General features: G+C 45.3%; 1 protein-coding gene across 1 annotated transcript in view; it reads left to right on the plus strand.

Annotated features, from left to right (window-relative positions):
* Window positions 1-26587, plus strand: part of LOC138489003 (von Willebrand factor D and EGF domain-containing protein-like) — a 3370177-nt gene that overhangs the window by 2191788 nt on the left and 1151802 nt on the right. Inside the window, exons 15-16 of the mRNA XM_069616529.1 lie at window positions 540-644; window positions 1776-1890. Coding sequence (XP_069472630.1) covers window positions 540-644; window positions 1776-1890 — 220 coding nt within the window. The remainder of the gene's footprint in view (window positions 1-539; window positions 645-1775; window positions 1891-26587) is intronic.

Here is a 26587-nt window from a genome sequence, read left to right on the forward strand (position 1 = left end):
TCCTATAATTGTACTGAATGTGCCTGTTGTTCAGATTATCTGCACTTTATGCGCTCCTCCTAATCCATGATCTAGGAATGGCTACTTTCTGAAAGAATAGTTTGAGAACATAATTCCTACCTTAAAATCAATGCAAAATGTTCTGATACTGTGTTATCGTTCTCCTGCTCTGGTTTAAGGATATGTTGTCAGATATTTAGCAATATGCAAGCTAAGAATGACAATTATAAACGAGAATCGGCACGGAAAGAAAATGTATTAAAATACTGCTATAGAAACTTGAAAAACGACATCTCTCAATCAGTGATATCAAATATGTAGTGAATCTATTAGTATTTGCAGTCTAACCCCAAAGTGGGTTATTGACAAATGTCTTTTGATGTGTAACGGCAAGCATTCAGCAGACGAACTCACAATGGGTTTTATTTGTACTGCTGGCTGGCGGTCCGGTCAAGGGGGCAGTGAATGGTTTTTAACCAGCAGGCACCATCCATATGGAATGCTATTACATAGACCGATTATGTGCTTTCTTCCTTTAGATTAGCAATGATGGATTCCTGTACAGCAATTCCAGAATACTGACCCTGTATGATGCAGTTTGCCAGGTCTGTGACTCTCTGCTTACCGGACTCTGCAGGCTAAAGGTAAGTTCAAGTAAAAGCGTGCCTGTGCTCGAGATTCACGAACATCTGCTTTTTAAAGTGTCTAGCGTCCAGCGTCCATTCTGTATAGTGAATTCAAGTTTTGGCTTTGCAAAAATATAACTGTCAGTTCTCCACAGAATATTGATTTTTTGTTGAAAAATAATATTGGTATTTTAAATTATGCAATGACAAATTTAAAGAGCAAACTTGTCTCACTACTCAATTTGTTTTAATGACTGCATCTTTAATAATATGGGTATTTTAAATTACGCAATGGCAAATGTAAAGAGCAATCTTGTCTCACTACTCAATGGGCCTCATTGGCAGTTTGGCGGTAGCCTTGCAGTGAAACCGGCAGGCTGCCGCCAAACTTTCGAAAAATATCCGACACCCCGCGAATGGGCAATAACCGGAGTATTCCTTGCCCCGACAGACCGGGTAATTGCCCTTTCACGGGTGCCCGAATCGGGTGTTCCCATTCCCATTTGAGCCGCACTGGGCTCAAATGGGAATGGGGATGTCTGTAGCGCTGGTTCTACAGGCATGTTGTGCTTGCGGGTGCCTTTCTGCAAGCACAACTAGGAGTCTACCGGTCCGGATACAACGGTACAGGCAAGCTTACTGGTACCGTTGTATCTGGAGAGGCAGGCTTGTAATGACCCCCAATGTGTTTTAAGGACTGCATCTTTTAAGAAGATGGGCGATTCACAAGGAAATTACGTGGAATTTACTCCTGCAGCCTGACTGTTCAATTTGCAAAGACGGTTTAGGTAGTAACTCTGGCTTACGCATACCTTATTATTTCCACGAGAGCAACAAGAGCAAGTCAGATTTACTAACGATAATTTCTTAGTGAATCGACCCATTATGTGTCCAACAACCGGTTCACAGAATTCTGCCACCTGGACGCCTTGAGAATGACCTTCTGTTTTTGTCTTGTAAAATGTGGAGAGACCTTTACAAGATCCAGCGCTGTTTCTCTTGTTTCATTTAATTCATGTTTACTTCAATTCTCTGACACTTGGTTAGCACATGCAAAATTGTCATTATTCAAGTATTGCATAATGAAATACCAGTGTTAACTATAACCCCTGATATGCTAACCATACTGATCTATTTCACTGTGCGCAGGAAAGGGTGTGCGTCATAGGTGGACTTTGCTACAGTGATGGTGATTCAAGCCCTACCAGTCCATGTCTCCATTGTGAACACGGCGCTTCCCAATACACATGGTCTATTAACAAAAGTAAGAACATGAACGCACTTGTAAGAGTTATAATGGCATTGGTATTTATTCTTGCAAATAAGTGTGCCTAGTCTTAGCATGGACCTGCAACATGTGTACATTACAAAGGGAACGAGTCCCATACCCACAGAAGCAGACCACACCATGACCACAAGGCAAGTGGACAAGCAGTGATGCCTTCAACCAGAAATGGTATACTGGGTGTCAGAGTCAAATAACCCACAGTGCTGCCGCAGTGCACCCCCTGAGTTTAGGAGGGCGTGGGACCCTGCTGAGCAAATTGCTGGTCCGTGCCAGAATCCAAGCTGGTGCTGCTGTTGAACTGCAGCTCTAAAACCACAGAAATGTCTAGGGGAGAGACACCTTGCCGTTAACCAATGCCGAGAAGTTGCTTGTTATATGTTTAAGAGACACTTAGGGAAAACAGGGGAGAATCCCAATCACAATACCCAACAAAACAACCTAGCAACCCCAGCTTGAAAGCGGTTGCTTAGAACTCATAGGTCTATAAGAGAAATAAACACATGAATGCTGAGAACTCATAGGTCGAAGAGAGAGACCTGGAAGTGGACAAGTGGATACTATGAATCTAGATGTCTTAGGGAGGCTGGCGTGTGCTGAGTTCTAGGAGAGGCTTATTGTGTGAATGTATTGAAACCTGAGGTTGTGGCAGGGCCACTTCTGAATATTAATGATCAAGATATCTGTAGGAAATGTACCTTATTATTGGGAAGTACTGCTCCTTGGGATGAACCCAAAAGAGAATTCCAAAAATGCATCAAGGAAGGCAACCCCATTGTAAGCCAGAGCACAAAGAGGTGGTGAATGAGCATAAAAGAGATGGCTGAAACCCCCAAAGATCTGTAAATGGTGTGAATGTGCTTGTGAAAGGTGGGAGGCCAAAGGAGGGTCCAGACTGCAATGACCCCCTTAAGAGCCTTCACAAAAGATATTTGCTTTATGAGCTTTCTGAAAAGATATTTGCTTTATTTTTGATTCAGAATAGGGCTGGATTTTGAAGAAAAGAGATTGTGAACTCTTTTGTTGGTCAATACATGGATGGAAAATGTGTTTAAAGTTAGGGATTAGCCAGGTAGTTTAAGACTTGTTAAGACTAGGTTTATATCTTTCTTTTGGCCACTGATTTGTAAAACCGGGTGTCCCAGGAGGGAAAAGGACTCCTACAGAAGTGTATGATTAGGAACAATGTTATTTGTGATATTGGACACCGAAGATCCTCCCAGCATGACACTGTTTTTTTAGGAATTCCATTTTTAGAGCTATCAGTAGTTCTTATAATAGTTTTGTCCATCCCCTTGCCTGACACACTACAAAATTAACACACATGGATAAATCACAATCTTGTGTCAGGGGTATCATTGCATGGCTTACCTAGAGTACACAGGAGAGATGTGTGTTCTTCCCAGGCTGACAGTGATGTGTATAGCACTGCTGAGTCTGCATTACTGCTTTGAATGTATGGATGAGTAAGAGAAGATGCAAAACTGTGGTGTGTGCGTGTGTTGTGACAAAGTCAGTTACTCCATTCTAATCTAAAAGCCAGACATTTAGGGCTAGAGAAGATACTGAAACTATTGCTTAGCTGGTTCTATTGGCCAGGAGTGGTTGCCGAGATGAGACAGTGTTGTGCCTGTTGCCGCGTCTGTCAACAATCCTACCAGATGATTTATCCAGGACACCTCTACAATCATTACCAATCATTGAGGTAGCCTTCCACTCGATCGGCATGGATGTAGTCAGACAGTTAGAACCCCTACAAATCAGGCAACTGATATATCTTTGTCATTGTCAACTACTCTAAATGATATTCGTAAGTCTTCTCGATGTGGAGCAACACGACCCAGGCAATATTTAAGGTACTCATCCCATTACATATGGGAGTGGGGTTTCTCACAGAAATTGTGACAGACAAGGGAAGTAGCATCATGCTGAAGCTGATCAGTGAATTAATTGATTAAGATCCAAACACCGTTGACTTCTGTGTACCATCGTCAAACTGATGTCTTAGTGGAACGATTTAATGTATCACATCTTTAGGAAATGATTGTTTGAAGATTGACAGAACTTGTCCGATCTGATTTACTGGGAACTCTGTTCAGCTGATTTACGGGTGGCATGCCAGAGATGCCTACCCGTATTGGCCTTTGCTTAATATACAGTATTAGAAGATAGAACTTTAACGCCTGATCACAGCATATAACGTATTCATGAATGGCCTCGATATTGAGGTTAATGCGAGTAAATCAGCAGTAATGGTCTGTCAACCTCATAAGAGGTCAACAACTATGCCTCTGATGTATAGTATCAACAATGTCATTCACAGAGTCACTGATTTTGATTAACAGGGGATACGTTTTTGCATCAAACCCAATGACACATTTTCAAGCCAATAGTTAAATTGTAGAGTTGTACGCTTCAGGAACATGTTTAGAATCCAGCCCCTAAATCGTTTCTTGAAAGTCGACAACAACAAAACCATAACAGTAGCTTATTATTGTACATCACTTTGTGGTCTTAACAGGTTGTGGAAAATGGCTTAATCAAAAAACTACTTGGCCTGCCTCGATCAGCCTCAAACTATGGTGCTCATTTGGAATCAGGACTTAGTTTTCTAGCAGACAATTTAATCTTACAAACTGTTTATCACTGTCTATGGAGCAATTCACTGGCTGAATTAACTTAATCACTCATTCAAGTCATATTGGGCAAAAGGGGGGCTGTTCGTATCACATAGATTTCCCATGTGAAATCCTACCTTCTAAAAATAGGCTACCCGGATTACTTTTTTGCACCAAACTGATTGGATCAATCTGTGGCATCACAACTTAAAGTTTTGATCTCTGCTTAACTCCATGAGTTTCGAGAAAAAAGAGCTAACCTATAATTTCAACCGAAAGCATGTGATTGTTGCATCTGTGTCTATGCAACAATATTTACTATGGGCTAAAATCCCTCTGAAAGGAAATATATAACTGGAGCTTTGTTTAACTGCTAGCTCTTGAGGTTGGTTCCCGCAGCATGGTTACGAAATCCTCTTAAAAAATACTGGTTTTTGTAATTTGCTCCATATTATGTTGTTTGCCTTGCCTAGCACGATATAAGTGAAAACAACTCAGAAAATCATATTTAGAGAAGCAGGTTTCTGCGAATGTCAACCAGCGTTATTGCTTTTAATGTGATAAGTAAACGATGTCGGCAAACAAGGACAGCGAGGCTCAGCGCTAGGACCTGAAATATAAAGAGTGGTGTGAGGAGCGCTGCAGGTGAGTGTGGGTGTGGGGACTTGCCAAGTCCACCACCAATGAGACAGAACCAGGTTGATTTTACAGACACACTGCGCGCACACACAATATAAATTGCAGTTGGTATGTGTTTAATTTCCAAAAAAGGTAGCCTGACACGTGTTTCGAGCACTTGCTCTTCTACTGAGGCTACAGATTAATGTACATGCAAAATAGGCCAGTACATGGAATAACAGGGTAATGTAATATACATGAAAACGACCCAAAGAACAAAGCAAAAAAGGAAGTGCCAAGTCACCATACAATTGCACATCAGGCACATGAGATCAAAAGCAATCATATTAAACACAAAGAAGCAATCATAATCTGATTGCCAAATAAATTGTGCCAGTGCATATGGAGCAAAAAGAACAAAAAACACCAAACAATTCAAGAGATGGCAAATAGATTAGCACACAGAAGAAGGAATGGGGGTAGAGAAAAACAAAAATAACAAAAAATACATGTTTCATCTGGGTTGGCCATCCAGTTAGTTAATATATTTCCGAAAAGTTGAAGCAATTTAACTGAGTAGTGGGAAGTCTTTGTTGATAACACTCAACAAGACAAGAATTGGAAGGGAAGAAGAGCGTGTGAAAAATAATAGCTCAGTTGAGGACATGGGAAATCGAGAAAACAAGAAAGGTTTGGCATCCAATCCTACAAATCAATTACGAGTAACAGCCAACTCTCTTGCGCAGTGTGTCTGTAAAATCAACCTGGTTTTGCTTTTAATGTGGGCAACATTTCCTCAGATTGCATGGTTGGTACTGTTATAAATGAGACCAGCTTTGTATAGGAGAAAACCTCTACTAGCACTGTCAAAAATCATCTTCTTATCTACCTAATGAATTTAGGAAAATTGTCTGTTAAACTATATTTCTAGTTTTTCACCATGTTTATTGTAATTTGTATTTATTGTGATTCTTTTTGTCATGGGTTTTTAATCCGAAATAAACATGTATTGATTAATTGGATATCTTGCGGGAAGAGTGGGATGGCCCCAAAAGCCGACAGACAATTGAACATCCTATAATCAGGTACAGCTGAGAATACATTGTAAATGGTAGGCGGTTTGTTGGAATCCAACAATATGAAGCCCATAGCCATCAAAAAAGAGTATGCAACTGAGAGGGCCAAATACATATGTTTCAAGTGATGGAGAAAATGACAGTCATGTTGCCCACCATCCGAAAAAGCTTTTTCCCAATGATACAGGCCAATACAATTATTGAATTAGTCTCCCTACTAACCTACACAGTAGATTTAAGCAAACCATTTCAACTCTACCACACATAAGCTAAAGGCATGGAGAGAGAATGACAATCCACAATTGCTTATGTTATATCCCACAATATCCAGTAAAGACCTTTACCGGTTGAAGTGTGTGGCATGGCTATCCCAGTTAGACTAGCAAACCCTGAACACCAGGAACTCATCCAATGGATTGAAGGCTATGTTGATGAGTTTTCAACAAAGCTGAGATGAGTAAACAGGGTAGACATATTTACATAATCTTCCTTGAAGAAAAATTGAACTAAATCCATACCAGCTGCCAGAAGCTCTGAAACTAATTATCAGTGGTGAGTTGAAGATGCTCAAAGTGAGGGAAATAGAGAAATCCCATAATTAATGGTCTTCCCCTGTAGTAATTGTACTTAAACCAGATCACATCTGGAGGTGTTACATAGACTTTTGGCACCTAAACAAGCTCTCTTGGTTTGTTGCATTCCACATGTCAAGTACTGATTAATTGATAGAGAGACTTGGACTGGCTAGATTTATTTCACCTTTGGATCAGAAGAAGTGCTACTGGCCTGTACCACTGAATGAGGAGGCTAAATTCAAGATGGCCTTCTCAACCCAATAGGGCATGTATCAGTATACCGTGATGCCCTTCGGTCTACTTGGTGCAACAGCCACATACCAAAGGTTGATGGATCACGTCCTGGATCCCTGCTGCAAATTTACTGGGGTATATATTCATGCCATTATAGTCTTTAGCTCAATCTGGGAGGAACATCTGCATTTAAAAGTGGTCTGCAGTCTCCTGAAAAAATCCCATCTAAAGTTCAAACCTGCTAAATGTAATTTAGGCCAATTCTCAAATAAGATTGATGGTGTCCAATAAGTTCCATGGTCTATAATGAAGAAGGACATGAGAGACTTTTTGGGGTCGTTTGATATTACAACAGCTTTATTATGAGGTTCTCAGGAACTTCCGGTCCCCTAACTAGAAAAGACGCCCAAGCTCCTTAGGGCACCCGGTACAAAGGGGGGGCACCACTATGGGCAAAGAGGGAACACCACCTTCCCTACCCTGTGGAGCTTACGTCAAGGGTATGCAATACAAGGATCCAGGATACGAACATGAACTCGTGAATTCCCAGGCCACCATTGCTATTCTGCTTAACCCGATACTCATAAATGTTCTTCGTTAACCTGCCCTGGGTGTGGAAGACGGGGCCACATTTGCTAGGGAGGGAAGAACAATACCAGCAGAGAGACGAAAATATAAGACTGTACATTTATTTATTGAGCATTTGTTAGGAGAGTGAACAAGATTCAAGCAAGAAGGAGCAAGCAGCGTCATAGTGTGGAGGTGATGTCCAGAGTTCTGTAGCAGGTAATGTATTGGCTAGGGAGTGAAAGTGGTACTGCTGTGCAAATGTGTGTGTGTGTTTGGGGAGTGTGATTAGAGTGATAAGTGTAAGGAGTGACTGTGAAGTGAATGGTATTGAGTGAAAGGAGGGTGTGTGAGTGCAGCGGAGATTTGAGTAGTGTGGAAAAATGAGTTGTTGTTTGGAGAGGGGAGTTGTAGTCTGGAAAAGGGAGTATTAGAGTGGAGGAGGGAGTAGTAGTATGGAGAAGGAAGTAGTATTGTGGCAGAGGGAGTAGTAGTAGGGAGGAGGGAGTTGTAGTAGGAAGGACGGACTAGTAGTGTGAAGGAGGGATTAGTACTTTGGAGGAGAGGAGAAGCCTGAAGAAAGGGAGCAGTGGAGCAGTGGACAGAGATGTTCCATCAAAGGATGGAGGCAAGACCTGGAATGACTGATAGGAGATTGATGGGAGGAGTGAGGTGAAGTGGATAAAAGGAAATCATAGGAAAAGGAGCAGTTAGTGTGGGTGCGCTAGATGGGGGTCTGAATCCAACCAGGTATTTGTTATACGAAATTCCCAATTTCCAGTAAAAAACTAAACTCTGGATAGCGTAATAAAAGTTAGGAAGTATCTGAAGGAGTTTAGAGTGATACCTAATCTAACTTTAGGTACTCACCAAAAGACGAAGATCAAAATAGACAATAGGGATCAATTATCTGAATCTACTAACCTGGGGAATGGGATGCCTGGGGTAGAGGCTCTAGACCGCACAATAAAATCAATAGAAACCCTTGAACTGCCTGTGAAACTATAAATGATTTTTGTGCCATCTGTAATGATGTGTGTGTGCATGTGAGAGAGATAGAGGAGTGTGTTGACTGGATGTGCCTGTGCAAATGTTTCCATTTATAGGTTTAGACAATTTATTTGCCAGCATTTGGGAGGATTTGTCTGCTCAGAGTGTTTCCTAGGGGCCTTTCTGTGCCACTTTCTCCTCTAACTTCCAGTGTTATGCAGATGACACGCAACTCTCCTTCAGGCTACCCTCAGCCACCTCCTCTACCTCACTCATATATGACTGTCTGTCCACAATTCAGTCATGGTGGGCTGCAAACGACTTCTGCCTCAATTCCAGTAAGACTGAGATTGTTCTCATTGGGACTACTGCTCCCGCTTTCCCACTCTCACTCTGGCTGGCCTCCCTTGGCCCAGCGCCCTCACCCGCCTGCGAGGCAAAAAACCTTGGGGTCATCTTCAACTCCACTCTCTCCTTCTCCACTCACGTTTTGGACATTTCTAAACAGTCCAACTACAAGCTGCACATCCTCAGAGGAACTCGTCCTTTTCTCACCTTCCTCCAGTGGCTCACTGTCTCCAGAGCCCTGGTTCTCTCAAGGCTGGACTCCTGCAACAGCCTCTTTCTCAACCTCCCTGCCTCTGCTTTGCGCCCTTTGCAACTCATCCAGAACAGAATCGCAAGACTTATCCTCGAGCCCAGGGATCGCATCTCTCCAGTGTTGAAGTCCCTCCACTTGCTCCCTGTGGCTGAAATGATCAAGTTCAAGATCCTCTGCATTGTCCACAAGGCTTTCTGGGGCCTGGGACCGACCTATCTGCAAAAATGCCTGTCTAAATACTACCCTTCCTGAGCCAACCTGCTCATCTACCTCCAACCTTCTGTGAGTGAGCTGGTTCTCCAAGCAGAGATTTGGAAGGAGATCTTTATCCTCAGCAGGGGCCTCCCTTTGGAATAGCCTCTCTGCCACCCTGAGTCTTGAGACTGATCTCCTTAAGTTTCGGAAACTCCTTAAGAGATTCTTTTTCTCCTCTTCCTTCTCTCTCCCTCTCCCCGGCTAACCTCTCTCTCTGCTCTATCCTTCTCCCCCTCCTTTTCCACACAGCTTGCTGACTGGCCACCGGGTGTACCTCAGAGTCTCACAGGTCCTCAGTACCCTTGCCAGTCCTCTCACACTTGCCTCATTACTACTGCACTAGGTCATTGACCCATGAGAGTGGCATCTCTCAGCACTTCCCCAGTTTCTGACTGACTGGGTGCCCTTGGACCCCCCCCTGCACTTGTTTCCCCCCCCTCCCTCTCCTGTACCGTCTGTGCACTTGTCATTCTGACCATACCTTGCCTTTCAAGATCGCATATCTATCTTCCCTGTCTCCCCTCCTTGCATGGTGGCGCCTAAGTGTACTTGGAAAAACTGCAGAATCGTCATCAGACCTGTTTGCTGTCATCTACACTGTAAACTTTACTATGTTCACTTACTCTGCCTGTGTATACTGGTATCATTCAGAAATTCAAGGGCTCTGAATGATTGATGTTTTTTTCGCCTTATTCCCTCCCTCCCTCCTTGAGCACATTGAAACACTTGAAGTGTGTATAGGCACTTCAAAAATAAATATTACCATACCATACCAGTATATATTGTGTATTAGCTCAGCATTGTTCACAGTTGCCTCAACTTTGACAAACACAGAAAGCATATCTCATGTTACAAAGCACAGGTTACAAGAGACTTCTTATTTGACAGTAATGAATAGTCAACGGACTCCCCACAGACAGTCATTGTAATATGATATGTTACAGACACACTGACAAACTGTCACTCTTTGTGTCATGCATAATCAAGGCATTTTTCCAGTTGAACATTTGTTATACTCACTCTGGGCCTGTATGTGTTGTGATCGATGCAGGAATATGGAAAAGGGCTTCCACCAAAGAAATACTGTGCAAAGAACCTCACATTCTACTCAGCCTGTTACAATTGTTAGTTTATTTTCACAATTTTGCGTGAAGATGAGACGAGTACTAAAGATATATCCTTGATCATGTGCGTTCACTCGCCTCCTAGGATGTGTGCTCTCCTGCACATCACTCGATCGCTTGGTTCCCTCATTTTCTTGATATCCTGCGCAATCTCGCCCCATGGGTGCGTGCACGCCGCGCTCCTCTCGATCGCGTGGCTCCCTCGCTATACTTGATTGTGTGCGCTTTCTTGCCTCCTCGGGTGCGTGCTCTCCCATGCATCCTTTTATCACATGGTTCCCTCACTTTCCTTGATCGCGGGCGCTTACCCCCTAAACTGCATGCACGCCAACAGATCTCTCCATCATGTGGTTCTTTTGCTATCCTTGATCACATGCATTCACTCACCTCCTAGGCAGCATGCTCTCCCGTGCCTCCCTTGATCATGTGGTTCCCTTGCTATCCTTGATTGTGTGTGCTTTCTCACCCGCTAGACTGCGTGTGTTTCAGTTCATCCCTAATCGAGTGTGCTCCCTTGCAACCATAGACCGGTCTTCCCCTTGATTGGTTGTGCGTCCTTGCTCCCATTTTGGGCCCTTACCCTAACTTGCCCCTACCCTGTCCTTCTTCCCAGCCCCTTCCCTGTACTTTTGTGTTCTCTGTGTTTGGTTGCACTCTTCCTTCATCTAGGTTTTTCTTTTGTCGGCTGCTCTGTTTTGCTGCCCTGTTATCCTGATTGTTGTTTTCATCATATTGCCTGCATTCCTGCTGTTTTCCACTATTTTTCCTCTAGGTCCCCTCAAAAGATTGTCCTGTAACTTGGCGTTCCACTATTCATGGTTGTTTTCTCACATTGTATTGCCTTCATCCCTGTTGTGCTCTTTCTTTCTTCCAGGTTCCATGGAGTCTGCTCTGTTAACTGGTTTTATCTATTGCCCATCTGTTGTGTCCTCTCCTCCATCAAGGTCCCACTTGTACATAATTGTCTATTTATCTCTTCTGAGTTGTCATTGTCTGTCTGCTTGTTACCCTCCTCTTTGTGTCCCAACCCTAGTGTTTCCCCCCCACTCTCTACTGCCCCTTACCCCCACTCTTTCCCTCTGCATCCTCTGCGGTGCTCTCTTTCTCTCCTATCTTCTCATATCTTTTCTATCGACTATCCTGTCCTCACTAAATCTGGTATTGGTATGGTATGGTATTGTTTATTTAACACAGGAAAGTGTTTCAAAGTGCTCAAAGAGGGTGGAACATGGGAAAGAAAACTACAGTCGCTCAGAGCCTTTGAAATTCTGAGACGATAATAGGCTGCTCAGGCAGAGTAAGTGCATAGAATACATTTAACAGTTTCAGATAAAACAAATAGGCCTGAAAGCGATTCTGCAGTTTTACCTGTGCAATTAAGGGGTGAAGACAGGGGAGAATAGACAGACGATCTTCAGGAATGGTGCGTACCGATCGTGCAAGTGCACAGACGGTCACAGGCAGGGGGAGGTTCAAGTGCACCCGGTCAGTGGAGATTGAGGTAAGTGCCGAGAGAGCACATCTCATGGGTTATTTCTCAAGTGCAGTGTGGGTGGGGTGTAGGGCCCAGAGGTAAGTCCGAGAGAGGACTGGGGAGGGGTGCCAGGGACCTGTGAGACTCTAAGTTAAACCAGGAGGCCATTCAGCAAGCTGTAAGGAAAGAGGAGGGAGGGAGGGAAAGAGCAGAGGACTAGATTAGAATGCTAGAGGGAGATAGAAAGAAGATGAGAAGAGGGAGGTCTTGAGTTTCCGGAACTTAAGAAGATCAGGCTCAAGACGGAAGATGGCAGGGAGTCTATTCCAGAGGGAGGCACCTGGAGATGATAAGGATCTAGGTAGGAAGAAGTTCAAAAGGGATATCCTGGTCTCCAACCCAGGCCTCCCTATCGCCATTCCCTGCACCAGCGCTTTCACCAGACAGACCCTAACTGGCATCCTTTTTGTCATTCCCTCTCCAGACCTATGGACCCTTCATATGGTCTCTGTGCTCTCTCCTTTTTCTTCTTCACCCATTAATGGTGAACCCGGTGGGAGGCCCCCCTGGCCCACTTCTACCCTTCCAAGATCATCATTAATGTTTATCTAAATAGCACTGTCTTGGTCCAAGGCCCTCAGGCCAACCTCCTCCTCATTGATAGATTCTTCCTGTGCATTGTCAACTTTCTTTCTTGACCTGCTGTCCCTTCTTTGCCTTCTCTGGCTCCTCTGCCTCCTCATTCCTCTGTCACCTATATGGCACCCTCTACTGCTTCTACGGCCACCCTGTTGCCTCTCTCTTGTGCCACCTCACTGGCATCATCCTCATCCTCCTTGGCTACCTCGCCCTCTACTCCTTCCACCTCTGCCCATCCACACTCTTGCTACACTTCCTCATTCTCAATCTGTCCAAGATGTGGTTCATGGCCAGATCTGTCACACATTTTGACACTCTCCTCCCTGATGGCTATAAGATCCTCTCTGTGCCCAGAACCGACCATCCGAGTGGGGGTGAACCCTTGATCTTCCCGGAGCAGATCCCTGCTTCTATCATTCCTATCCAGGACTAGTCCTCTTTTGAATGTGTGGTCTGCACACTCTCTCTCTCTCTCCTTGCCTCTCTCTCACTGTGGCCCCAATCTACCGGCCTGGCCAGGTAACCGCCTTCCTCTCTGAGTTGGCAGGCCTTGCATCCTCTACCTCTCAACTTCACCTCCTCTGAGACCTCAACATCCACCTGGATATGATATGATATGATATTTTATTTGCATCGCTCTCGTACACAAGTGTTTCAGAGCGCGACTAGGCAAGGGAGGACAACAAGGGAGAACACAGCACAACATAAAATTGATCTTACTAGGCCCAGTGACATTGAGAACGCGCAAGTGCATGGGAAAGGGAAAAGGGAAAAAGTGCATGGAAGGGGGAGAGTGGAAAGTGCAGAGCCGAGGAGCGCAGATAAATAAAATGAATAGAAAATTGAGGCAAACTGCGGTAGTGCAGCCAGCAAGTGGCAAGTGCTGAGTTTAAGGCAGCAGACTGGGTAAGACTGAATAAGTGCAGAAAAAGTAGAAAAAAGGGGGGACTGTATGGGTACAGATACAGTCCCCAGTGAAAGGGATGGCCAGGAGGCAGTGCGGGAAGGTGGCAGGGTGAGCAGGTACCTGAGCCCAGGGGACAGAGAGTGGCCAGGTGCACAGTGCCAAGAGAGCATATCAGCAGGGGAGAAAGGCAGAAGCAAAGAGGAAGGTTTTGAGGTGCTTCCGGAACCGGAGATGGTTCTCCTCAAGTTTTAGAGTGGCAGGGAGGCTGTTCCAGAGGGAGGCCCCAGCCGAAGATAGAGATCTACCCCCAGCTCGCTTCTTTGAAAAACGACTGACCCTGAGGGAGATAGAGGTAGAGGAGCGAAGAGCTCGAGAGAGGTATTTGCGGAGGGATAGCTGAAGGTATTTTGGACCCAGGCCCCAGAACGCCTTGTGCACAATGCAGAGGGTTTTGAATTTAATCCTTGCATCCACTGGGAGCCAATGGAGAGATTGCAAAGCTGGAGAGATACGATCCCAGGGCTTGAGGCCAAGGACAAGTCTTGCAGTCCTGTTCTGTATAAGTTGTAGAGGGCGGAGAGTAGAGGCAGGTAGATTTAGAAAGAGGCTGTTACAAAAGTCCAACAAAGAGAGAACCAGAGCTTGGGAGACAGTGAGCTTCTAAGGGAAGGAGAGGAAAGGATGAATACCTCTGAGGAGGTGCAGTAGGAATTTTGACTTTTTAGAGACCTCAGGGATATGGGCCGAGAAGGAAAGTGTGGAGTCAAAGATGACGCCAAGGTTCTTAGCCTTGCAGGTAGGGGTAGGAGGAGGGCCAAGGGAGGCCGGCCAGAGAGTGAGGGAAAAGCATGGAGATGGTGTGCCGATGAGGAGGATCTCCGTCTTGCTGGCATTCAGACAAAGATCATTGGCGGCACACCAATCTTGAATAGCAGTTAGGCAGTCAGAGATGAGAGAGGGAGAGGAGGGGGCCGAGGGCAGCCGGAAAATGAGTTGAGTGTCATCAGCATAGCACTGGAAATTTGAGCAGAAAATGGCAATGCAGTGAGCGAGAGTTGCCAGGTATTGGTTGAAAAGCCAGGGTGAGAGGTTAGACCCCTGGGGAACCCCACAGGTGGAGAGGAAGATAGATGATAGGAAAGACCCCAGTTGGACCTGGGAGGGTCGATCAGAGAGGAAAGAGGTCAGCCAAGCCAGAGCCTGATCAGTGATACCCAGATTATCACGGAGACGGTTGAGCAGGATGGTGTGGTTGACCGTGTCGAAGGCAGAAGAGATATCAAGAAGGATCAGGACAGAGGGAATGTTAGAATCAAGGTTGGAGAGCAGATCTTCACGGATATTGAGGAGAGCAGTTTCCGTGCTTCTGGCTGCTCTGAAGCCAGACTGGTGGTCATGGAGACAACCAACAGAATCTGAATGAAGGTTAAGCTGAGAGATGGCCAACTTTTCCAGGAGTTTGGCCAGAAAGGGGGTAATGGAAATTGGGCAGTAGTTTGCCGGACAGGAAGGATCAGCTGTGGGTTTCTTGAGAAGAGGATGCACAAGGGAGTGCTCCAGAGGGGAGGGGAAGGATCCTGAGGCAAACGAGTGGTTGAAAAAATCAGCAAGGGCAGGAGCGAGGGTGTCAATGTGGTCCTTGATGGTTTTGGAGGAACAGGGATGAACCTGTTTTGACGAGGCTTTCATAGATCAGACTTGTCTAGCGACCTCGTCAGGGGAGAAAATAGGAAAGGAAGAGAAGGATGGTGGGGGGTGCTTAAAGGGGGGTCTCCAAGAACAGTCTGTGAGGGAATAGGAGGGGTAGGGGAGGCGAGGGTGGACAGGATGTCCTGGGTTTTAGAGATAAAGTGTGAGGCAAGGGCATTGCAGAGAGCCTGGGAGGCAAGAGGAGGGGAGGATACTGCTGCAGGGTTGGCAAGCTCCTTGCAGATTTTAAAGAGTTCGGCCGAGTTGTTGGATGCCACAGAAACACGGGCTTGAATGTGGGCTCTCTTCTTAGTGCAGACAGAGAGTCGGTATTGCCTTTGGAGCAGGCGACAGGCCAGTTTGTCAGAGGATGAGCAAGAAGACCGCCATTTCCTCTCAGCCGCCCTACACTTACGTTTAAGTGTAGCTAGGTCGGAATCATACCAGGAATTTCACTTGGATTTGGACTTCAAGCGGATCCTCATGACAGGGGCAAGAGCATCAAGACTATCAGAGATGGAAGAGTAGAGAAGGGACAGGGTTGTGTCGGGTGTGAGTCAGCCAGAGGAGGAGGAAGGGGGGAGAGAAGGTGGCAGCGAAAGCCTCAGCTGACACACGCTTCATAGGCCGGATGTCCGAGAAGGTAAGTGGAAGTGTTGTGGTGTAGTTGGCTTGGGGGGAAGAGAGTGAGAGATGGGAGGAGAGGAGGCAGTTCACTCCAGGAGAGAGGAGTGGTCAGAGGAATAGAGAGGGGGAGGCCAGGGGAGATCAAGACATCAAATGTGTGCCCTGCAGAGTGCGTTGGGCCAGAGGGGAGGATAGAGAGGGAGAGGGTATTGCAAAGGTTACGAAAGAGCAGCGATGAGGGACAGTGAGAATCGAGGTGAATGTTGAGGTCACCAAGGAGAAGTTGAGTGGTTGAAGCCAGGAGGGAGGAGGAGAGGTTGGCCCACTCAGAGAGAAAATAGGTGATTTGCCCGGGTGGCCGGTCGAGAGTAGCAACAGTAAGAGAGTGGCTAGGAGAGATTTAGAGCCTGCAGACAAGGCATTCAAAAGAGGAGTAAATCTGAATGGGAATGATAGTGGCAGGAATCCACTCAGGAAAGATCAGGGCTACGCCCCCTCCAGGTCGAGTGGATCTGGGTGCGGAGAGGATCTTGTAGCCCTCAGGGAGTAGAGTGTCAAAGCTTGTGACAGAGCTAGCCGTGAACCATGTCTCCATAAGACCGAGGACATCAAGGTTCAGTTCTTCAAGGAGGTGACAGATGTCAGAGGAGTGTTTGACAGCAGAGCGAGAGTTGAGAGTGGCAAGATGAAGAAGGTTGCCGGCCTTAAAGACCTTCCGGGGAAGGGTACAAATCAGAGGTACGCCCTGCAGAGTTGTGGAGGTAGCCTGAAGAGTAGCAGAGGAGGAGGAAAAAGTGGGTAAGGTAGCCAGGGAGTGAGAGGAGGGGACAGCTGGAGATGAGAGGAAGTTGATGAGGTGAGGGAAACGCCTATCGAAGAGGAGGAGATTGGCCTGAGGACCTTGGACCATGACAGTGCCATTTAGGTAGACATTAAGGATGACTCTGGAGGAGTCGAAAGAAGCCATGAGGACATCCCAGTGAGTGCCACCATTAATAGGAGAGGAGGAGACCGGACAAAGCACAGAGATCATATGGGGGGTCCATAGATATGGCGAAGGAACAACAAAGAGGATGTCAGTGAGGGTCTGTCTGGAAGAGGCGCTGGTATAGGTATCAGCGATGGGGAGTCCAGGGTTGGAGGCCAAGATATCCTTTTTAAATTTCTTTTTTCCAGACTTAGTGAGAAGGGAAGGGTAGTTGATAGAGAAGCAGTTGGAATAGATAGGAGAAATGGAAAGGGCCATGAGTGGAAATGAGAAGAGGCAGAGGAGGAGTAAACAAGTAAAGCAGTATTAAACAGTCACTGTGCTAGCAGGTTACAATCAATGGCCAAAATTGATTGTATGCTTCCTCCGGTCTCTTTCTCAACCTCTCTCTCCCTATTTACCCCTCTGGCCCAACCCACTCTGCAGGACACCACTTGAATGTTCTGATCTCCTCAGACCTCCCCCTCTCTAACCCTCTCACCACTCCTCTCTCCTGGAGTGACAACGTTCTCCTTTCATCTGTCATCTCTCTCTTTACCCCTCAGGCTAAGCCAACTCCATCTCTGCCACCCACCTTCTCGGTCATCTACCCATGAAGCGTGTGCCAGTTAAGGCTTTCGCCATCACTCTCCTCCTTCTTTACCTCTGGCTGACTCACACCCTGACAAAGCTCTTTCTAACCTTCATTGCTCCATCTCTTGTTTTTTTTGCTCCTGTCATGATGATCCGATTGAAGCCCAAGTCCAAGTTCAACTTTTGGTACGACTTAGACCTTGTCACCCTTAAATGCAAGTGTAGGGTGACTGCGAGGAAGTGGGGGGCAACAGGTACACCCTGTGACAAACTTGTCTGCCACCCTCTCCAAAGGCAATACAGGCTCTCTGTCCTTGCTGAGAAGAGAGTACACATCCAAGCCTGTGTCTCTGCGGCATCTAACAACTCAGCCAAACTCTTTAAAATCTGCAGTCTCTACTTCTCCTGTTCCCTTCCCGGCCCTCTGTATGGCTTTGGCTTCTCATTTCATAACTGAAACTCATGACATCCTGTCCACCCTCTCCTCATCTCCATCTTACTCCTCCTTTCCTAGCCCTCCTGCGGCTGCCTCTCCTCCTCCCTTCTCCTCCTTTCCTCTGTTCACCCCTGACGTTTCTAGAAAAGTCTGATCTATGAAAGTCTTGTCAAAACAGGTTATTTTCTGTTCTTCCAAAGCCACCAAGGACCACATTGACATCCTTGCTCTAGCCTTGGCCAATCTCTGCTACCACTCTTTCACTACTGGAACCTTCCCCTCCCCTCTGAAGCACTCCCTTGTGCACCGTGCACCCCCTTCTTAAGTGGCTAGGAGAGATTTAGAGCCTTAAGAAACCCTCTGCCGATCCCTCCTGTCCGACCAACTATCTCCATATCTCCATTATTCCTTTCCTGGGATAACTCTTGGAAAAGCTGGCCATCTCCTAGCTACACACAGAATCTGTTGGTTGTCTCCACGACCATCAGTCTGGCTTCAGAGCGGCCAGAAGCATGGAAACTGCTCTCCTGAACATCCGCAAAGACCTGCTCTCAAACCTCGATTCTAAACTTCCTTCTGTCCTCATTCTTCTTGATCTTTCTTCTGCTTTCGATATGGTCAACCATGCCATCCTGTTTAACCGGCTCCGTGATAATCTGGGTATCACTGATCAGACCCTTTCCTGGTTGACCTCCTTTCTCACTGACTGACCCCCCCCAGGTCCAAATTGCATCCTTCATCTCTTCTATTTCTCTCTCTACCTGTGGTGTTCCCCAGGGGTCTAACCTTTCTTCCTGGTGGTTCAACCAATACCTGGCACCTTTTGCCCAACGCACAGCTGCCCTCTGCTCCAACTTTCAATGTTATGCGGATGACACAAAGCTCTCCTTCAGGCTCCCCTCAGCCGCCTCTTCTCCTTCTCTCATTCCTGACTGTCTTTCCGCAATTCAGGAGTGGTCTTATGCCAATGATCTCTGCCTAAATGCCACTAAGACTGAAATCCTCCTCATCGGGACACCACCTCCTTCCTTTCCTCTCACTCTCTGGCTGCCCTCTCTGGGCCCTCTTCCTGTTCCTACCTGTTAAGCTAAGAACCTCAGGGTCATCTTCAACTCCACACTCTTCTTCTCTCTTCACATCTCTGACATCTCTATGAAGTCAAACTACCAGCTGCACCTCCTCAGAGGCATTCTTCCCTTCCTCACATCCCCCCAGAAGCTCACTGTCTCCAGAGCTCTGGTCCTTTTTTTAGGCTGGACTACTGCAAGAGTTTCTTTCTAAATCTTCCTGCCTCTACTCTCCGTCCTCTACAACTCATCCAGAACATGACTGCAAGACTTGTTCTTGCACTCAAGGCCAGGGATCACATCTCTCCAGCTCTGAAATCTCTTCACTATTTCCCAGTGGTGGCAAGGATCAAGTTCAAGACCCTCTGCATTGTCCTTATCTCTCTTCCTAAATAGCTGCCATCCCGAGCCTCCGCTCTGTCTCCTCCAACACTCTGAGGGTCAATCACTTTTCAAAACAAAGAGTTGGGGGCACATATCTTTCTTTGGCTGGGGCCTCCCTCTGGAACAGCCTCCCTGTCTCTCTGAAACTTGAGCAGAAACATCTTTGTTCCGGAAGCAACTCATGACCTTTCTGTTTGCTTCTGCCTTTTCTATTCCTCTCTGTTGCTGATCATCTGCCTGATACACACACTGGTCACCTGGTCACCCTCTGACCTTGGGCCCAGTCCCTGCCTGTCCAGCTGCAATCCCACCCTGCCTCTTGGTGCCTCTGCACTTGTGGTCTGTATCTGCAACCCTACAGTCCCCTCTCTTGCACTTATTTGCCGCCCGTTGGCTGCACTTATGAGTACCCGCACTTGCCACCCCTTGGCTGCACTATTGCTTTTCCTTTGTTCCCACATTTCTTCATCCACCCCCTACCCTGCTCTTACAGAAGGCCTAGTGAGATTGTTGTTTTGTGCTCCCGTTTGTTTCCCCCTCCTTGTCTTCTCACGCTTGGAAACACTTGGTACAGGCGCGTTATAAATGCCATATCATATCATATCATAGATAATTCGGAATGTGGAGATTTCATACAATTGTAATAAAAATGCAAGTTCTGTGCAGTGAAGAGGTGGACACATATGAAGTGGGAGAGTAGCACTGTAAAAGGGGAGGGGGCTCTTTATGTGCATTACACAGGTCAAGCCCACAATAAAAGTAACTTACATATAAAAGAAATCCAGGAACACTGGTAAGTATGACCAAACTTAGAGGTAGGCTAAAATGCTGCAAATATGCCTGATAGCACGCTTTGCAGCAAAAAAAAAATGTGCATCTGCCACAAAGCCACAGTGGCTTCTAACACTGTGCAGGTCCCACGATCACAGGCTGGTATGGTAAAAAGCAAAACAATCATTGTTATTTTTCTGAGGTCTCAGATTTGAACCCATGTGTTTCACTGACAATGTAGAGCATCACCATTTTAATAATGCAAAGTGATTTGCAAAACATGATTTTTAGATGGAGCTAGAAGAATCATGGCAGTTTTGAAATGCCCCTTGGTATGTTTTGCCTGGGAAGAAGGTTGAAGAGTTCTTAATATGCAACATGTGTATAGTAGTATGTCCGAGATTCAAGGCTCTGACAGTATCATCGTAGGGAGGGCTTCTCAAGAGAACTTAAATGAGATGACCGGGACAGATGAACAAAATTCTGCTGGTCCTCTCAAATGTTTCAATAAATTGTCATTATGATGTGAAGTGGGGGTTGCATTGTAATGTCACATATTTTAGTTGTGGGCAGGTTTGTGGACGCAAATACAGAACATAATGCATGTTTTTCTATAAGGCTATAAAGCGCAAACACCAATCAGCTCAGAGTAGAGAGAGTGTTTCATGTTGTAAAGTTATTCATGTTAATTAGCTTGATTATTATGAAAATCTTATATTTAGGGACTTTTTTTGACAGAGCCTTTTCAAGCAGTTGTGTTTCACGATCTGTTCGAATATAGCTGTCCCATTTGCATCTGGGCAATGAATAAACCTGCTTTACTTAATGCCTGCATACACTCTTTTTTGATTACTTTTGTCATTTTTTATTGGTGAGCTCCGAGGCGACCCTGGCACATTTTTGATGGCCCCAGATAGATATCTCAGCCTTTCAACTGAGGCGTGGGAATTTCAGCCGTGCTCCCGGGGGTGTGTGGGACAGCGTCCATTGGCCAGTACTAAGTGCTGGAGCAAGAGGAGGTCTGCAGATGTCAATTTCCCAAAGGTCCGCCTGGTCCCTCACAGCCTTCATTCCGACTGAATTGTATGCCTTTAAATGGAGTCTCTGAGGTTGAGAGGAGTGAAGAATCTCCTAGAATGATATGTGAGTGTATTTGTGTATGAAAAGCACAAGGGGTGAGAGAGACTATTTTTTGTATATCGAAGCACCCTCAGAGTGGTGGAGGGCGATTGACCATACTAATAATAAAAGATGGATACCTCACAGAGAGTTGAGAAGACAGCTGTATTTTATGTATGCAATAATTACTGGCATCAGCCTTATGTTGTGAGATAGCTTAGGATTTTATAAGTGTCTTTCTTTGAAATTGTGGATGGTGTGAAGTGGTGGTGTGGATCGAAGGAGTGTGGTCTGGTGTGGGAGCAGCGAGGTGGGGCTGCTCGGAGCATGAGTGGTGTTTGTGGTGCCACTCAGAAGGATTGAGTGATGCAAGGGGCGTGGTCTCATAGATAGACAAAGGTTGTGTTAATATGTGAGGAAATATTGTGGAAAGGGAGCATAAAGGAGGGAAAAAGGTGAGCAAGAATTGAAGTAGAAGTTGGTGATCAGTGGTAATTTTATATTTTGAGTTATGATCATGGGGGACACGCCAATCATTCACTTATATAAGGCTTTGCCCCAGTAAGGACACAATAGTTAATTACCATACGGAATGGGTTAAAGAGACTGCAACAAAATGTTCATGTCCTTGTCACAAGAAGGCACTCATTTGAAGGCAATACTGCAACACATGTGCACCTATTACCATTCCGCTTATAAGGGAAAACAATTATGGAATAGGTTAGGTATAAACAAACAATGAAAAATGATTGGGGAATACTTGGTGAAGTCAAATATGAACAAATGGATGCTTAATCAGCATGACAAAGGGTGTATGATGCCCACGGCTCCTCCACTTCCTCCCCAGAGCTGGGTTGCACCTTGGACTGCACAATCATTATATCCATTACAAGCATTAAAAACAATGGAAGGATATACTAATCCCACAAATGCACCCCTGCATAAAGCAGTGAAGACATTATACGTGGAGTGAAACTAAATGTGTACACATGTAGAATATGACGAGCACCGGGGCTTGCAAGTAAAGTTAACAGAGTTAACAGAAACCGAGGGAGAGATTCAGAGAGAGAGAGAGACAGGCAAGAGGACAGGAATGAGACAATTGTACCAAATGAATGGATACAAGGGCAAATAATGCTTAAACTGAATGGAAAGGCATTGATGATTCTAGAGAAAAAGTAAGGGAAGTTAGAAAAAGGAAGGCGGAAGAAGAATAGAAATGAGTGGAGGAGGTGAGAGAGAGAGAGAAAGAGAGAGAGAGAGAGAGAGAGAGAAGGAATAAAGAAAATAGTTAGGAGGAAAACAGGCAAGAGGCAGGGAGAGAAAGGGAGAAGAGACGAGTAGAAGAAAGGAAAATACATTAATAAAGAGATGCACAGAGGGAGAGAGAAAGAGAACGAGATGAGGAAAGAAGTAGGGAGAGGCGCCAAACGGAAATTGATGACATTGTTAACAACATGCGCCTCCAGACAGAGAAGAGGAATTAACTATACAAAGGAGGATTGGAAAGTTGTACAGTAGTAGGAGATATGGTACCAACATAAGGGGGGTAAGGGAGGATCCCTGCAAGGTGAAGGAAGGGATGTATTAGAAGAATTAATGGTAGAACATATAGAGTAAATCCCAATAGAAGACTAGATATTGAGGATAGAGAGGATGAAGAAGACAAAGACAGTGGGGATACAATGTTTGAAGACAAAGAGGGTGAGGCAGAGGAGGTCCACACAAGTCCCATCCATGCCTACACAGATAGGGAAAGAGGTAGCCTGGGCAGAGATAGAAGAACCGGCAATGATGAAAAAACCTGTTGAAGAACCCAGGATGCTCGAAGGTACGCTCCGCTAGTCTAGAAGGACAAATGCCCTAGTGGAATAGACTGACAAATCTACCTTGATGGAAGAGGGTTAGTATGACAGACGTGGTGACAAAGACAAAGGGTGTTGCTGTGCTTGGACGTGGCACCAGGATAAGACACTTCCTCTTATTAGAGAAAGGGGGAGGACTGCCAAAATATATTACATGGCCACAAATGGATACAAATAATTTAATTTGCAAGCCACCATCACTCACAGTAGGAGCAGGGAAATGGATATATGAGTTGGAAAGGAGGACGGCTGGGATGACATTAGCCGTAGGTGACATAAAAAGCCTGTATGCTGCCATATTGGGAGAGCAATCAGACAACATTTGGAGGTGAGCAGAATACTCTGGGATGACTGCACAAAATACCAAACGAACAGAGCACCTTTTAATAATTGTCGAGCTGATGTATGGAGAGCGCTTAGGCTACAGTTCCCAGACTCATCAGATATGAGTGCAATTATGACCCATAAAATGGGAGCAGATGAAGATCCAATTGCATATATGCAGAATATTCAAGAGAAATTGATACTATGGTCCTCTTGTGTTAGGCTCTCTCTCTCTTGATGTTACCATGGCAAGACTGGAAGAATATATAATGTTAAGATTACATACCAAATCCATACATTTGGGGGGCAAAGTGGTAGGTCAGAGTAGGAGAGAAGAGCCAATGAAAACACAACATCAGCCAATATTAAATACAGTCATATACTGACAAAGATAACACAAAATAAATCATGGGAGGGTGTGAAAAATCTGTGAAACACTCTTTATCTTGTGCCAGGTTTGTCTATACCCGTTGTGCTCTAAAAGTACTCTGGTGCAGCTCACATCTTAAGTCTCTTTAATTTTGAAAAGTCTACTATGTGGGTGGTTAGGTTTAAAAAGTAGGGGTGCCACCCATTAGATCATACCCTTGTGATTCTTCTATTTGAGTTCCCATTTGCCCAAGAATAAGACGCAGAAAATCATATTATTATAGTGGCACACACCAGAAAGTTGCCTTGTGGTGTTCCCTGCAAAATGACATTGCCAGAAGTATAAGCAAATTATAGAGATCTTGATTAATTAAAAGGTCATAGTAGGTGTGCTCACCCTTGTTATGGTTTGTCTCAGAACCTGAAGATCAGTTTTCATGCCCCATTGGGCTGTGCAGGTCAGATGCATGTTTGCGTGATTTGGTTAAATCCTGCAAGAATTATGAAGCCATACGTATACACCTGCTAGTATTATACACTCAAAAGTAGTTTGGGGCTGTGGTCCGGTCTCATAGATGTAAGTGTCACCAAATCTCAATACAGGTGGATTCTTGCACAGAAGTAAATATTGAAGAGCTCCACCACCATTGTTGGAGGCTCATGTCCAGGGTGTCCCCTCTGACTTTAGCAAGAAATCTCATATTTCTTTTCAAAGTCAAAGTGCAGTAATTCTGCTTTAACAAATAAGGTGCAAGCTCTGCACTGTCACTGTGCTACTGGCATCAGATATGTATTATTTATTTATGTATTTCATTTATAAAGCATGCAAACAACCCCAAGAGCATCGAGACACTTGTTACAATAACACAAACATTACATACACAATGTGTTAAATTATACAGCCATAGCAGGTACGAGTGCAGGAAAGGCAGTGGCTGAGAGAAGGCAAGGCAGTCTATTCAAACAGCTGGGTCTTTAGAGCTCTGCAGAAAACTCAATATGACTGTTCTGCTCTCAGCGAGGGTGGGAGGGCATTCCAGTGTTTGACTGCGGTGTAAGGGAAGCTTGAGCCTTCAGCTTTTACTCTCCAGACTTTGGTTAAGAGAAGCCGGTGAGCATATGGCTTCTTGGAGTGTCTGGTAGATTGGGCTCTATTAATTGTTCGGGCAAGGTAAGGGGGGCAGTGTTGGAAAGGCACTTATAGGTGATAGACAGAGTTTTGAACATGATGCGTTCGCGGACAGGCAGCCAGAGAGCAGCTTTCCTGGCAGCAGGATTGTGTTCTTTTTTTGGAATGTTAAGTGCTGCTCATAGGGCATTGTTTTGTATCACTTGTAGTTTCTTCAGGTTTCTGGAAGAAGTGCCTGTGAAAAGGGTGTTACAGTAGTCTAGCCTCAAGCCTATGATTGCTCGGGCGATAGCTAAGCAGCTGTCTTTGGAGAGGAAAAGTCTTGAAGCATGTAGGACTTTGGTGGCGTAGTCTGCTGAGGGTGCAATAGCACTCGCTTGGCGAGACATGTGGCATTGAGGTAAACCCCTCGGGTCTTTACTGATGATGAGACTGGGATCAGGATGTGGAAGGCAGTGTATTGGGTACTAAGTTATTTTAGTACTGCCTTGAGGTCCGTCTAGAAGGATTTCATGTTTGTCGCCATTAAGGCATAGGTGGTTAGCTGCCATCCAGGCCTGAATTGTGGAATAGTTGTCATTGAGGGTGTCAGAGTCGACCTTGTAGTTACCCACAAGCGGGAGTATAATCTGGGTGTCGTCCAATTGCTGGTGAGCAACCAGAAGCCTGCCTGCGCTCCAATCCTTGTCTGATTAGATCATTATGAGGTTGTTGCCACACAGCTGTAATGCCCCACTTGGACCTCGCGATCAGACAACTAGCAGCAGTGCAGTGTGTTAACTAACTCCAAGGTAAATTACATGTTTCCAAAAAAAGGGATTCTATGTGTGGAATGCATGTTTGAAAGGCATGGCAGTATGCAAGGTTTGGAATATGTGTGAATGTGCATGTCCTGGTGTGAGTGAGTCTGTGATTTTATTGGACTAACTAACTGTGTGCGCAACTGCCAAGACATTGATGAATGTATTGGGCATGGGGGGCTTTGGGACAGGTGTGTTTGTATGCATTACAGTGTGCATACTGTTTCAAAAATGTGTACATGCATGTATGTTTTGGTGCAAATGAGTCTGTATGCCTAACTCACTTTGTGCAGACCATGTTGACTGACTGTGTGTGTATTAGTCAAGGAGGAACTATGTATTGGGCATGGAGAGGGGAGAGGTAAGTTAACCTAATTTGTAGTGACCATTACTGCCATTGATTGTGGTTGCAGCTTTGTGAAAGTGTTTTTCTGTGCCCATTGCTCTCATAGACTGTGACTGTAACTTGATAAAAGTAATTAGCAGTGCCTACTATGGGCATAGATTCTGGCAATATCTGCGTTGAATGACTTACAGGGACAATACTGGCACAAATTGGTTCCTCACTTGAGCCAAAAAAACGTTTGGAGAATCTGCCCCATTGTGTTCAAGCAACTCTAAGATTATACAGAATCAAAAAGCCTCCTGCATGATAGACAATCTGGTTTCAGTATGTTGAGGAATAACAAATCTGTATGTCTTGATATGAGAGACAAAATGTTTAAATGTTTGGAAGCCAACTACCCCTTTGCTGATATTGCTAAATCGCTATGTGCCATTTGGCTATGTAGATTTCACCATCACAATGTCTTGCTTGCAACATTGCATGACCATTCGAAGTGTTGCCCTTCATTGCA

This window comes from Ambystoma mexicanum, chromosome 9 (genome assembly GCF_040938575.1).
Source record: "Ambystoma mexicanum isolate Mex_15411 chromosome 9, UKY_AmexF1_1, whole genome shotgun sequence".
Lineage (NCBI taxonomy): Eukaryota > Metazoa > Chordata > Amphibia > Caudata > Ambystomatidae > Ambystoma > Ambystoma mexicanum.